Source organism: Prionailurus bengalensis, chromosome A2, assembly GCF_016509475.1.
Source record: "Prionailurus bengalensis isolate Pbe53 chromosome A2, Fcat_Pben_1.1_paternal_pri, whole genome shotgun sequence".
Taxonomy (NCBI): domain Eukaryota; kingdom Metazoa; phylum Chordata; class Mammalia; order Carnivora; family Felidae; genus Prionailurus; species Prionailurus bengalensis.
Window position 1 is genome coordinate 106,707,565 of NC_057348.1, and position 16,253 is coordinate 106,723,817.

The following is a 16,253-nucleotide window of genomic DNA, read 5'->3' on the forward strand; positions in this document are numbered from 1 at the left end:
AGGTTTGTAGTTTCTTCTTTCCCGAACTTACGAAAACTTGGCCCTAATAGTTCCACAACACTAAGAAGAAGACAGTGGGAAGAAAGAAGTTCTTGTACAGTTAATGGGCAATGACAGTCTCTGGCAGTATTTCTGGCTGATTTTTCTGTGCTTTATTTCAGGTGTGTATCCTGATAAAAAGCATACAGAGGGGTGAGAGTGAGGCCAGCAGAGGCCAGGGAGGCCAGCGCAATAGGGGTTGTATAGACACTCGTCCCGGTCGAGCACAGTCACGAGTTTGACAAACTTTAACAGCTCGAGAGGTGAATGTAGCTGGCAGCCGAACATTGAGAATAATTCAGATTTCTATCTGGAATATCAACATGCAAAGGACATGTCAAGTATTGGTATGTAGTAACCACATAAATATTGGAAATTATTATAAATATTATATATATATAACTTTTTTAAATTATATGGATTATATTACTAATATATATGTACTCAGTGCTTCCCTATAAAGAGAAGCAGAGATTTTTAAGTCTGATCTTAGTACGGTCCTTGAACTAATTTTAATACGTAGGAGATTTTTTACTAATTTTCTTAGAATATTAACCTTATATTTAAATATAAATACAATATTAATGTCAACAACCCCTAGGGAAATAATTATATCTAATTCCCTTCATTTTATGATTCATATGGTACAAACCTAGTCACTTCTTCTATATGTGTCTCCTCCAAAAAAACACTTTTCTCGATGTTTTCATATAGTTATATTAACTCTGAGTATGAAGCATTTATATTAACTTGGTGTATATTTGCTTGTACTAAATTACATGACTCTTCAGGATTTACCTCTTTAAGATTACCCACATGCTTAAGGGGCTTCAAAAGCTTTTTTGTCATTGACAGGTTGTAATAAGCACTCCTTTCAAGAGAATAGTACCTAATATTTTCTCTGTTAATCTTTGTCACCCTCATGGTCACCATATTCCATATAACATAAGTAACTGCCAGGTACCGAAACTTGAATCAGATACCTGAAGACAAGGAAAGATAAAGCTATTTCCTACCACCATAAAGCCTACCAACCATCTTCACATGTTACTGTGTTACTTATTTTTTAAATATATTTATTTATTTTTCTTGGGTCTATAAGGCTGTAACCTCTCCATATTCTGTCTTTGCTACATTGAGCAAGCCAATATGCTTTCTGATGGCCATCTGAATGCCATCAATGGTATTAATTAGATTCTGGAAACTCAAAGAAATGAACAAAATTACTGAAGCACGATTATGAGAATACTACCAATTTAGTATCTTTGTCTATAAAATCTATCAACAAGAATTAGTTGTCTTGTCCCACAAGACATCACCACGAAATTGAAAATTCTGATCCACAACTATTCTACCCCATTTTTTTTAAGTCTTTTATGATCTGTTTCCCAGGTCTCCCAATTGTTGTCATAAAATTTCTGGAAAAATAACAGCAGCTAACCAAAAATTTTTGTGGGATATTTAAACATGTCATTCATTATAGAGCAACACCTAAATGTAAGATAGCTTGGATGTCATAGCCTGACTGAACAAAGCCAAAAATAAAAAATCTTGTAACACAATGTTAGAAAAGCCTTAACAAGGCTCTTGTTATAACAACTCAAACATCTTGACTAAGATGACCACATTTCAGAACTTAATGTGCAATATATCCTATAATCTTATCCACTTAATACCCACATGTATTCAATTTTCTGCGGGGAAGGAGAATAAAAAAAAAAATGAGATCCAAAGAAGGAAAAAAAAATCCATGAAAAATACAACCAGTGTATATGTGATTTTAGAATATATTATAACTTAATTACACATACATATCTGATAGTATGAAAAATATAACTGCATATATATGTAGACTACAGTGCAATGGAAAAGTCTTTAATTTTAACGTAGCCTCAAAAGCAGGTTAAGAAGCAAGTTAACACAATTAAATGAGAGAAAACTAACCTTGACTTGCAAACTTCAACTCCTTAGCATCTGTGAGTGTAGTCCTTTTGTCAGACCCTTTTTTCTCTATTCGGCGGTGGCTTCGTCTTTTCTTAGACTCTCCCCAAAGATTGGATCCACCATGCATGCTCGGTATATTCAAAATAGCAATTCCTTCCAGAGAGATGTTTATTAAATCTATTTGTACTCCATCACACTGATCAGTAAAAAGAACAAAGGAAAAAAACCAGTAAGATATTTGATCATCCTTTCCTTGATTTCTTCTTTTGCACTTCCTTATCTTTCAGTAGCAGCTTTTAAGTCCACAATCTTGTCGTATTTAAATAAACCATTCAAGAACACTTAAATGACTACGCTAAATGTCAATATGAAAGGTAAAGGAGACATTAACATTAACCAGCTATCAATTAAACATATCTTTAAACATGATCAAATTAAATCATCCGTCTATCTTTATTTACAGAAACCCATTGGGAAGGACACACATTATCTCACCACAAAGGGAAAAACAGTAGAAATCAGTGTTTTCGAAGGTCATTGTATGAGCGGTAACCAAAGTATGTTCATAACCGATTTGGCTCAACTTTTTTGTTCCCTCTCTTGAAACCGATGATGCTAAGTATGTCCAGCTAGAAATTTCCGACGTGTTGCAAAGAAGTTGAGTCTAGGAAACCTGGTCAACACTCAGGCAGAAATTTTTTTTAAATGTTTATTTATTTTTGAGAGAAAGAGAGAGAGAGACAGAACATAAATGGGGTAAGCGCAGAGAGAGAGGGAGACACAGAATCCGAAGCAGGCTCCAGACTCTGAGCTGCCAGCACAGAGCCCCATGTGGGACTTGAACTCACGAGTCAGGCAGAACTTTTTGTGACTGCCTCCTACTTAGAACACGCTGCAAGCCACTATTGAAGGAAAATAGGGAAGCAATTCATATTTGTGATCTCACTTGGTTGATCAGAGAAAGAAGCAGCTTAATAGACTTTGGGGGGAAAAAAAGTAAAAAAAAACAGCAGTTCAGAGACCTGAATTACGTCACAGGGGCCAAGAATGATTTCTGGCACTAGATTAAGTTCCAAGCACAGTGTCAAAAGGCAATGAGAGGCACTGTTGTCCGAAGGAATATGGAAGAGCAGGACCAGGCAGGCTGAGTGAGAGCAATGCCAAGAACAGCAGTAAAAGCAATCTCCAACCCACCATTACTTTATAGCTGCTTTAACAACAAATGGAAGAATAAAAATAATTAATCAGCCACAGTTTTTTGTTCACCTGGTGACAAAACAACCCTTTTGATTATGAAAAATATGAAACTTGCTAACAGACCAGGCTCTGTGATATTCAGAGTGGTCACTTTTTAATTCTTTGATTTTTCTGTTCATTTTTACTGAGGGACACATGTGGAGAGTGGCAAGGCCATGGTGTATTTTTGGAATTATTATTTATTTGTTCGTTCACTTTGAGGTTTCTAAAATGGCATTTACTGTGAATTTATCCCAGGTACTGTTTTCCCTTCATCAGCTGATATGAGCTGATATGAGAAGAGATGCAAATATGTAACACTTTGTTTTACAAAGAACTTTGTTAGGGATATGCATTTCATAAACTGAAGTCTATCTGCAGTGGGGCTGTTTTATTCGCCACCCGTTATTTCAGAAACAAACAACACCGATACTGACTTCATCTGTCTCTCATGGAAAGGATGAATTTTTGAACCTAGAAGAGATAATGCTCCACCTAAATGAAAAGACAAAAAAACAAACAAGAAATCTCTCTTTTTTCCACATTTGTGTCTTCTTGCTGAATCTAATCCTGCATCTTGTTCGCTAAAATATAAAAACTGTGAAATAAAGCAACACATCTTGAGTCTACTTGGCAGGGCTAGAAACAAATTCTAGCGAAGGTGCCAAGTTTTCATTCAATTTGTTTCAAAGGGGGTGAAACCAAGGTCTGGATGATGCCTTTTTTCCCCCCTAGAAACAAGCGATTTTTTTTTCCTCCTTTTCATGTATTAAATTAAGATGATTTCTTTTTACTAAAGAATTCTGCTCATGTGTATACTCACTTACTGCTATATATTCTAGATAAACAGATATTAATTTCATAATTAAAAGTAATCTTGTGTAAATACCCTGCAGGCCTCAATGAATCAAACACATACTGTGTGTCAGCCCTCCCACTGTCTTCAAGTGGAATGTACTGGCTGGATAATTAGATAGTACATATTTTTTAACCTTATTTGCATGCATATTATATCTTTTGCACACTGACAAGCAGCAGTAACAACAAAAGTCAGATTACCACAGGGAATTCCCACAAAGAAGTCTTCATTCCTTATAATTTGCAGCCTAAATTAAAATAATTTGATCTTTGACAAGGATGAAATGTCAAGCAGAAGGGGGTCCTCTACAAGCCACGGCCTGTGGCTTCTGAAATCTGCCTAATTTATGTCAGTCACTTCTTAATACATATTTAAGTATTACACGAAAAAGATGATAAATATGCAATCTGACACCTTTGGTATTTCCCTGCTGTTAATTTATAAAGGTCTGGCTTTCCCCAAACTGACTAAAATCATTTAAATAACAGAAGAATTGTGAAATAAGCTAGAGTTAGGGCCTGGCTTCCATTTTCACTCAATATTGAACACAGCAGGTAGTACACTAAGACAATTATTTGACTAGGCCTTAGAACCCCACTGTGACAAGTTACTTTCAGAATTAGTGAAGGAGTATTCCTTTGTTCATCTGCAGAAAAGGAGAGCGGTTGCAAACAGGCTTTTTCGTTTTAATTGAACTAGGGGAGTTACATGTGACAATTGAAAAATACCAGTGTATACTGTTATTCATGTTTTCACTTTTCCAAGTCTCGTCACGTGTAGTTTCAAGGAAACAGAGCAAGCAGCTTTCGGAAAAATGAAAAAAAAAATCCTTAAGGAGTCCCATAGCAGGACTAATGAAGAACATGGAGTTTTCTATGAGAGCAGGACAATGTACTTACATAAATTGCTATTTATTAATGATTTGTTTCCACTAGTTCTTGACCCCGGGTTACCTTCCTCTGTTTGCTTTAACATTTTGTTCATTAGTCTGGAAAATTTCGGTGCTAGTTCAGATGGAGACCAGGAATTGTAGCACACCAATTGAGTGCATGGAAATAAAAGCTGACGTGAAGGCTATGAAATATAAACAACTTATAATACTGTGTCACATAATATTTTCATCCGCTTTGAAGATTTATGATTCTTAAAAAGGTAGCTACAGAGGAAAAGAATATAAAAGCTTAAAAGCTAACAGCCTCAGTTAGTCAATAAATCCTGAATATTTTTATTATGTAGAAAAAAGGTCGTTAACATATAGTACTATGGGAGCTATTTGCAGACTGTGATGCTATGAGGCCACTGTCCATTCTTTTCAGTTTTAATTTGGAAGATCTTATTCCAGACACAAATTTACCTAAAAGAAACGAAGATGGTTTAATTTTTTTTCTGCCAGTGTAGTTTAATCCTTGCTTACAAACATACCTTGCACCAAACTATGCAGAGATGTTAAAGACAAACTTTTATAAATAAATGTATTGTTTGAGATTCAGTTAACATGTCATTTGATAGGAAAATTCAGAATGTGAGGAACTTAGGAGAGTTGTAAGTGTGGATAGATTTGATGAGATATAATTAATGATACCCTGTAAATATTTTTCCATAGGGAGTCTAATTCTTTGCCCAGGTCAAATAAAAATTATCCATAATTTGATTTAATCAAGCATACAGACATTGCTTTGTTCATTATATAAAGTAGCCTGGAGTAAAATAGCTTACGTGTACTTTTAGAAGAGTTTCTTCAAATTCATATGGATTCGTAACACCCAATTATGTATGTATTTGCAGAGAACAACAACAGCAAATCCACTAATTAAAACACACCAGTACAGGGGTGCCTGGGTGGCTCAACTGGTTCAGCATCCAACTTTGGCTCAGGTCATGATTTCACGGTTTGTGAGTTCGAGTCCCATGGAGTCTGCTTCAGATTCTGTGTCTCCCTCTCCCTCTCGTGCCATGTCTCTCTGTGTCTCTCAGACATAAAAAAAAAAAAAAAACACTAAAAATTTTTTTAAATAAAATTTAAAAAAATTAAAAAAAAAAAACACTCCTGTACACATAAATGGCCTAACAGCATCTCTCCTGATGTATGAAGGCTGGGGTATTCTATATTTTCCCGTGGGTAAGCTCATTGTTTTTTGAAATGCATTTTATGACTTCTATCTACAAAAGACAGTGTGGTATAGGGGCCCAGGGCATGCCTTTTAAGTAATTTTAGTATTAGCTGGCAGTCCAGTGGTAGTGATAGAAGTCTTGATTGTGGATAATCGCAAGCTGACTTTCAGAGAAGAATGGGAGCTGGTAGGCAAGCGAGAGAAAGATGGAGGCAAACCCGAAAACAGGAAAATTTGAGGCCTGTACCACGCATGCACACACCCAGTTGCTAAACATGTTGATGATAATATCGCTGGCTCAAGATATCCAGCATTAGCCATAAGTATCAGCAGAAAATCAGTTGAGTTTTACATATTTTTCTTTTTTGATAGATACTGTGAAGGCTAAAAAATTATTGCTGGGATATTAGAATTCTTACCAGAAGTTATCTCATTAAAAATAACTTCTGCTAAACAGAAGAGAATATTCATTCATGTCTTGGTCATTCACTCTGTTTTTACTTGTCTCATTTCTTCTTCATTCTCCTAAGAAAAATTATGATGTTTTATCTTAATAAAATAACACTATGTCCCACCCCTACCACATTTCTTACTCTCTTCTGGAATAAGAAGTTGTTTATGTTTTGGATTTAATGAGTCCAACTTTTGTTTTTAGTGACATTTGTTGAGGTCCACACTTTTATAGTCTCCTTTCTTACTGCTTTTAGAATTTCATTAGCAAAAAAAAAAAAAAATCATCACCCAGAAAGCTTTAGAAGAGAGGATAGATCTTGTAAGTGTCCTTCTCTCTCTCTCTCTCTCTCTGACACACACACACACACTTCACAAAGAGGGAAGGTGATGGATATGCTGATGGCATTGATTGTGGTGATGGATTCATGGGTACACATTTATCCCCAAACTCATCAAGTTGTATATATTAAGTATGTACAGTTTTTGGTATGTCAAATATGCCTCAATAAAGTTGTTAAAAAATGTCCATCCACAAATTTTATTTCCCCGCCCCAAGACTGTGGTTTGGTATGGCTGAGACCCAGCTAAGGTGCTCTAAATATGTGTTGAAGGAGTATCCAAGGTAATTGTGATACAGATGGAACAGAGACTGAGCTATAAAAGTTTGCCCCATTGTCTTTAAAAGCTCAGTGTTTTGCAGATTACTGGGTAGGAAGAATCTTCACTGTAGAATCCTTCTGAATTTATTTTGTGTCCCTGAGGCTTCTTGCCCTTTGTTAATCCTAGAGATCATTTTGGTTTTTATAGAAGTACTTAATCACTAAAACAAATCTTAGTGCTTTGGAATGGAAATTCTAACCCTCAAAACACCCATCTTTCTTAGTCTCAGAAATTAACCAAAAGACTGAAAAAACTTTGGAAAATGGACTATTCTATTTTCTCATGAATGTTGCCTGGTACATGGAACAAATTAAAAGTCCACCAACTTTAGAGCTTCATTTCCAGATGTTGACCTATGAGTCTTAGGTGCACATCTATGCCCCAAATAGTTTAACACAAACTTTGCTTTTAACATATCTTCTAATTTTAAGACTTTTCATTGTATTATTTATCTTTTGTAACAAAGAGAATAACTTAAATTTTTTAAATTAAAAATTTCACCTTTGTTCATCTCTCTTTCACGTCATATATATGCCTGCATGCTATATATATTACACATGTTATATATATATATCGTATATATTTTCCTATTATATATATCATTTCCAATTTATTTATTTCCTTAGATTTACACATTTTGTCAGCAACACAATTCTTGTTTCTCTTAAATTATTAAATAACATGCTCATTTGCTCATCTCTGTAGTGGAAATATATGGGAACCTCTCTAATTGATTGACAAAGACTTAAATCAGATAATGTGTACACACTGCTTAGCACCAAGAAGATGGTATAGTTAATAAGAGAGAAAAATTAGCTATTATTATCAACTATTATACCATGGTATTCATATTTTTCCAAATATTCATCCCTTTTGGAAAAAGTTTCCTCTATGAAAAAGAAAAGTGAAATAAAGTGTCACAGAGCAAATAGTTTGTTTTGAAGAAGCTGCTGATAGGGGCGCCTGGGTGGTTCAGTCGGTTGAGCGTCCGACTTCAGCTCAGGTCACGATCTCACAGTCCGTGGGTTCGAGCCCCGTGTCGGGCTCTGGGCTGATGGCTCAGAGCCTGGAGCATGCTTCCGATTCTGTGTCTCCCTCTCTCTCTGCCCCTCCCCCGTTCATGCTCTGTCTCTCTCTGTCTCAAAAATAAATAAACGTTAAAAAAAATTAAAAAAAAAAAGAAGCTGCTGATAAAGCATGTATCTACTTGAGGTACTCTTGTATTTTTATCTTTAGTTATGTATTTTCAAATCATGGTTGGTACAATTTTAGGCCAAGTAGGGAGCAACAGCAAACAGAATCCAATTTCCAAATTAACGTTTTTGTTACATTAAATTATAAAGTAACCTTGAGGGTAGAAAGGCATATTTTGCTACTATGATAGACTGGATTCATTAAAAAGTGAGTAGAAAAGCTGGTTTTGCGTTACCATCTATACACACAAACACACACACACACCCCTCAAGTTTTAGAACTGAGATAAATACATGACAGTATAACAGTATTCAGGATATGCAACAAGAAAGTGGTGAGGGCATGGCGCTGGTTCTGATTTATATATGCTATTGCAATGTGACCCAAAATAAGCCGGTAAATGCAGAGCTAGGAAGCCAGATTTGGAGGGCTTGTAAAAGTAAGACACCAGAAAGAATAACTTATTCTAGGTGCCTATATTTCTTGGGTGGGGGGAGGGGCATTCTAAATCGATTTTCTGTAGAATATAAAGCTGTATGAAACAAAACCATACACTTTTATCATTAAAACTTTTTTTTCATAAAATGTGCTTTATTTTCATTTTCATTCAAATGAATGCCCTTTGTTATGTTTTCTAAATCTCGCTCTCTCTCTCTTTTTTTTTTTTACCTTTTTGACATATAATATTATATTTTAGATCAACATGTTATTAAATTAAGACTTTATTTGGGGGGGGTGTTGCCTGGAGTTGGTTAAGCGTCTAACTCTTGATCTCGGCTCACGTCATGATCTCACAGTTTTGTGGGTTTGAGTCCCGCATCAGGCTCCTCGCTGACAGTGTGGAGCCTGTTTAGAATTGTCTCCCTCTCTATCTGCCCCTTCCCAACTCACGTTTTTTCTGTTTCTCTCATGCAGCTTAAGGTTCACCACAGAATTCAAGGGGACGTACAGAGATTTCCCATCTATCTAACAGACAGGCACAGCATCCCCATTTATCAGCGTCCTGGATTGAGTGGTAAATTTGTTATAACTGATGAACCTACAATGACACATCACAATCATCTAAAGTCCATAGTTTGCATTAGGGTTCACTCCAGCTGTTCATTCCTTGGGTTTGAACAAACCAAGGAAGTTTTCTACCATCATTGTATTTTACAGAGTATTATAACTGCCCTAACATCCTCTCTTTGCTCTGCCTGTTCATCTCTCCTTCTCCCCACAACCCCTGAAAACCATTGATCTTTTTACTGTCTTACAGTTTTACTTTTCCAGAAGGTCATATGTTGGCATCATACAGTATGCAGCTTTTTCAGATTGGCTTCTTTCACTTAGGAAAACACATTTCAGTTTCCTCCATGTGTTTTGAAGGCTTGACAGCTAATTTCTTTTTAGCACTAAATAATATTCCATTGTTTGGATGTACCATAGTCTTTTTATCCATTCACCTACTGAAGGACCTCTTGTTTTCTTCCAAGTTTTGCAATTATTAAACTTGTAAACAACCGTGTGCACGTTTTGGTGTTGATATAACTTTCCAGCTCCTTTAGGTAAATACCAAGGAAGATGATTGTAGGAATATGTTTAGTTTTGTAACAAACCACCAAACTGTCTTTCAAAGTGGCTGTACCATTTTGCACTCCCACAAGCAATAAATGAGAGTCCCTACTGCTGCACCTCTTCACAAGCATTTGGTGTTTTGGTGTAGTGCTGTATCTTATTAATGTTTTAATTTAAATTTCTCTGATGATGTGATATGGAGCATCATCTCATATGGTGATTTGCCACCTGTATGTCTTTTTTTGGTGAGGTATCTGTGAAAGTCTTTGGCCCATTTTTTTCAGTGGAGTGGTTTATTTCCTTATTAAGTTTTAAGAGTCTGTATATTTTGGGTTAACAGTCTCTTGTCAGATATATCTTCTGCAATTATTTTCTGTCTGTGGGTTATTTTCTCATTCTTTTGACAATGTCTTTCACAGAGAAGAAGTTTTTAATTTCAGTGAAGTTCAGCTTATCAATTATTTCTTCCACTGTTTGTGCGCCTTTGGTGTTGTATCTAAAAGGCATCACCATACTCAAGGCCATCTAGATTTCCTCCTATGTTATCTTCTAGAAGTTTTATAGTTGCATGTTTTACATTTAGGTTCTTGATACATTTTGAGTTCACTTTTGTTAAGAGTGAATTCATTTCTTTTAGATTTTTTTTTTGTTTGTTAGTGGACATCCAGTTATTCTAGCACCATTAGTAAAAAAACACTTCCTTTGCTGCATTGCATTGGCTTTCTTCCTTTGTCAAAGAAGCTTGAGTATATTTATGGGGTGGGTCTATTTCTAGGCCCTCTATTCTATTCCATTGATCTGTTTGCCTGTCCTTTCATCAGTACGACACTGTCTTGATTACTGTGGCTTTATAGTAAGCCGTGAAGTCAGGTAGTGTCAGTCCTCCAGCTGGAAGAACTGACATCCTGACAATACTGAGTTTTCCTATCCATGAATTCTCTCTCCTAGTTCAACACTTTTTTTCAGTCAGTGTTCAGTGGTAGGATAAAGCAAGGAGAAGTGCAAGAGGCTTCAGAGTATTCACCCTAAGTTCAACCAGAAGTCATACTTTTATTTTTTTCATTTTTGCCTTCTATGGATTTTCTTTGAGCATAGGTTTCTGAGGGTAAAACAATGCTAAAAATCCACTTTATTGAGAATTTCTTAAAATAATGATTTTAAAGCTAAAGAAATATTGATTTTTATTTTTTTATAAATATATATGTGTATATATATATAACTATCTAAATATATCACTCTCTACATATGTATATGAAATATATACATATATAAATCTTGATGAACAGTAATTACAGAAAGCCCATGTCGAACCCAAATCCTTCGTCTTTTGGGATTATATTCTTTTTCAGGGTTATGATCTGATTCGGTCACGGAGAGTGTTTTCCATTCCATGATCACCAATTCTACTTCTAATACTTGAATTTATCCGCCAAAAAACCCCAAAAAAGTTACATTCTGAAATAGGACCACTTTTGCTGTCACAATCATTAACAGTAAACGAGAAAGCTAGAATAATGAAGAACTCAGGCAGACCATTATGATCCAATGGATCCATAAATAAAAAGTGCTAAAGCCAATATTCATTTTTAAATAAAAAGTGCTAAAGCCAATATTTCACAATTTATATCAGCTAGTCATTAGATGTTCTTGTTTCATAATTATGTTCCTTTGGTTTGTCTTTACCACTCAACAAAATGTAACTTTTCCTTTCTCTTAACCCCCTAAAATCTCTCAACAAAACTAAGTCATTTTATATTATAACCCATCTCCAAAAATTTTAGTCCCACAGTAGCTATATTCTTTTGGAGGACCTATTTGCTCCAAATCTTTTCAAAGTTTGTCTTTCTTGCTATCTTTGCCCTCTTTTTGGTTTTTCCGCTTCCTATAAATGTAATGGGGAAATGGCAACCTTGGGAACTGAGAAAAATCTAGTTAATGAATGGGAATGGAATGGAAAAGTATATATTTTAAGTCTTATTCACAAAATCAAGTACAATTTTAGTTAACTGTGTTTTAAAGATTGTAAGATATTGAGACCTGAAAAAAAAGTATTCTTTAATGTATCTTGCAACTTTTTTTCCTTTCTTTTCAAGTACTTTCCTTCATTTTACATTTTTCTAACCACACTATGCCTAGCAACTTCTCCATTGATTTCTAAAGTTGTGTCCCACCTCTCATCCTTTTATAGTGTATTAAAACAACTCATACTCAAAACTTAACTTTATACTAATAATTCAGATAGTGTTGGAATCGCAATGAGTGACAGAAATGAAATTTTAGGATTGCGGGTTAAAGTTATATGGATTGCTCAAAGTATAACTCCTCACATGGACTGTCACAAACATTAATAACCAAACTCAAGCCATTTCATTGTATTATAAAATATAATTCATGTTTCTTACTTCTATTTCTACAGATTCATGTAGCTTCTTGCAGGTGGCTGAGAAAGTTTCAGATGTGCCAAACTCAAAATACCAAAATTTGTTCTTCATTCTGAAAAAGGAAAGGAAGAAGCAGCTTAGGCAATTATCAATAACAGAAGGGATTTTTTTTTTAATTGAGCAGTCCTTTCTTGTATTATAAGTCATAAAAAAGGTTTGAGGACATATACCATCTATAATATAATAGATGGTCACATAATTTTCAAAGCTTAAATGTTGGTGTCAAATTATATGATTGCCTCTGAGGGAATTAGAAGAATATGTTGATCTGATAGATACAAGTATATCTTTGACTTTTATATATATTGGTTGCTCAGGTTTTAAAATATGATTTTAGCGCTTATAATTCTTAGCTTGTTCAGAGACAACTTGATTTAGACCAGCAACTCTATAATCATAAAGGGAAAAAAACAATTGGAGCTTTTTATGAGAAAAATGAGACTAAGCTAACAATGCTAAATATTTCTAGATGGCTAGGTATTCATCAGAGATTGACATGATTGAATAGCATATTGAAAAGAAAAAAATAGTGGTTATCCATAAAGATAAAATTTAGTAACTTTGGGATAGCCATTATTTTTTTCAGACAGTAGCCTCTTTTCTGTGAATAGTAGTGAAAAACTATGATACCATATGGGAGAACAAAAGAAGTAGTAGCATTTTATCAGTATAACAAAAGTTGCAAAAAATATAGTTTAAAATATATTAGTATATAATCTGGAAGTAAGATGCTCAAAATTTATTTTCTCCCATGATCCAGTAACCCTATCTTTCTTTGTGCCAGGTAAATAAATTTATGATCATTTAATGTAACTTAATTGCATTAGGTAATGTATTACCCAATATTGAATTTAAAAGTTCATTCTCATGAAAAAAACCCGCAATTTTTAATTACACATATTTTAACAAGGTATTATGCCCTCAATTAGAAGAAAAGAAGGTAAAATAAGATACATTTTTGCACATAAAGGCAAAACAAAAATTTTTGCCATATTCAAATACATCTCTCATAACAAATTATTCTTTTTGGCTTATAAATATTGATATGTGCTTTTCACATTAGAAGGTAAAACATTTCAACAATTAAAAATACATTTGGCAAGGACCTTACTTAATTCAGCCCTATGATCAGTTATGGAAAATTACATGGAGCCTAATACAACGTTTATTATTACAGTGTGTTGAATAGAGTTCTCTAATATGAAATTAGGAATTATACAACTAATTTCATCTATCTAGACATGTCCAATAATAGCCTCATACAAGGACTTATTTACTTACAAAATTGTCACTAGCTCTTGTTGTATCAATCACCATATTCAGGCCAGTAATCTGAAAGTGTCCTACGCCTAGGATTCTAGTACCATGAATCTTTACTCTTTTTTGGAGAATATTTTCCTCGAGTTATGGCCTGACTTCATATATGTGAGTAGTTAGAAAGAGATGATAGCTAATTAGATAGAATCGGTTTAACACCAAGATCTGTGGGCCTGAGCCTACAGGCAAATTTATATTAAATTAATGTAAATATCTACTTCATTCAATATATGTAAGTTTACAAATTTACACAATGGCTGAAGTTACACAAATTAAAAATATTTTCCTATTGATTCATCATTCTGATGAAAACATGGCATTCAATAAAGTGAGAGGGAAATAATGATTTTATGCAGTAGTTTCAAGACAATCTTAGGATAATAACAAGTAGATGTTTTATGACGTTTTGGAACTGTCTCTCTATGTTCAGCAAGTTTTCTAATAACACTTGTGTTAGCATTTCATCCAGACCTTCTTGGACTCATTTATTCATCCATCCATTCATTCAACAAATATTCAGTAAGGACATTAACTTCCATATGCTACTGGGGTAAGTTGTAAATATATAAATATGATCACAATGCTTTGTTTCCAAGGAGCGCAGAATGTTGTAAGATTATGGACATATGAAATGATTAAAAAGTTAATTCTTTATATAATATATGAACAAAATGTTATGGGGAAACATTTCAGTGAGTCAACCGCTTATTCCTGGGAGAGGCCAGAGAGCTTCAGAAGATAAGGCGACACTTTAATAGGTCACTAGAAGGTGGCAAACAAGGAAGAAAAACAAGTTCTGGGCAGTTTAGGTATGCAGAATGACTTAAGAGAATACAGGGTAGGGGCTAACAAAGGTCTGTTTCAGAACATATATGTCAAGCTAGGAGGTTTGGAGTTGACATTCTAGATTAATAGGATGCTGACAGAACTTTATTACCAGTTGAGTGACATGGCCAGCTCTGGTTTATGAGCAGTAAGTTTAGCCGAAATGAATAAGGGGGCTAAAATGTTGAAATGCTAGTCACGTGAACAGAAATGTGGCTATTGGAATATTACAAATGAAATATAAATGAAGGGCTAAACCGAGTGGCAAGGGAAAGGGAGAAAAGAGGCTCAATATAAGGGGCGTAAATTAAGTAGTATCAGTAGGAACTCATGATATTAGATTATATAGATTTCTGTCATACCAAGGTTATTATTTCTGGATATACATGTAGAAATACCAGAACATTACTCCAGCAAAAGAAGGATGTGTGTTTATATTATGACAGGTTCTGTGATCTAATGTATATTGCACGGTAGTTTGAAAATTAAATATATATAGATGTACACACATACACACACATACATATACATACATGAGACTGCTTATATTCCTTATCAATGGTTACTCCCTACTTTCTTTCCCATTCTGTCCATCAAAACTCTTCATAGATTAATTAGGATGATGGAGGGCTTGTATCAGCTAACCAAAATATACCAACTTTAGGAAATACATCCCCCAAAAAAAGAAACTCTGAGAATTTACATTCAGTCTTTATTCCCCATATTAGTTAGCATTACTGCTCATGTGCAAAAGCTGCTTTAAATTCTCCATTATTACAACCATTTTATGTTTCACTTAGATAAATATATGGAGGTAATAAAAAACACATAGAATCAGATTCCACATGACAAATTAAAAGCTGTTAAATTTTATTTTTTCAACCAAACTGGTCTTTAGGTTGTAGAAATGCAAAAAAGCACATTTAAGCATGTATGCTATTTACTTTTACGGCTAACATTAGACAAAGATCCAAATAATTCAAACTCAAATTTTCCAGAGAAAACATGTAGCTTTGGACGTTAAGAATAATAAGGTAACTGGACATTTAACACACTGTGAAACATCCACACCAAACTCAAATTTATTGTATTCTTAGACAGGTTTTGTGACTCCAGGTATGATGACAAATGTCCTACAAAAAGTGACCCATATTATCATAATTTTAATTCATTAATATATTAAATCCTATTTCAATGAATTTAATTGTAAGTCTACAGGTTTTGGTTTAATATTTAACGTGCGTGGCTACCAGATGTTCAGGTAAAAACTTTTAAAAATGAGCTCACATTTGTCAAGATTTTCTTCCCAACGGCCACTTTGTCTTTTTTACATATCCTCAGGGAAATGTAAACTACCAGATATTTTGTTCAAGCAAAGAATCATACTTGTCATTATAAAATGTAGGTAATATTTTGTTCTCCAAGTTCGGAACTTACAAACAGGTCATTTAGTTTCAATATACTTTCCTTGGATTTTTTTTCTTCCTGGTATACATGTTTTTTGATTTGGCTTTTGTCTGCTACGTATTGTAAATGCAGCAAACATAAAACAAACAAACGGAACATGAATTGCTAGTGCATTTCCCACAAAGAATAACAAAGAGCCTAATTAGATAT

General features: G+C 34.4%; 1 protein-coding gene across 7 annotated transcripts in view; it reads right to left on the reverse strand.

The window, feature by feature from the left end:
* DGKB (diacylglycerol kinase beta) overlaps window positions 1-16,253 on the reverse strand; it is a 715,318-nt gene that overhangs the window by 180,152 nt on the left and 518,913 nt on the right. For all 7 annotated transcript variants that reach the window (XM_043589012.1, XM_043589009.1, XM_043589010.1 and 4 more), the window contains 2 exons: window positions 12,456-12,546; window positions 1,984-2,179 (listed from right to left, as the gene is read on the reverse strand). In XM_043589012.1, coding sequence (XP_043444947.1) covers window positions 1,984-2,179; window positions 12,456-12,546 — 287 coding nt within the window. The remainder of the gene's footprint in view (window positions 1-1,983; window positions 2,180-12,455; window positions 12,547-16,253) is intronic.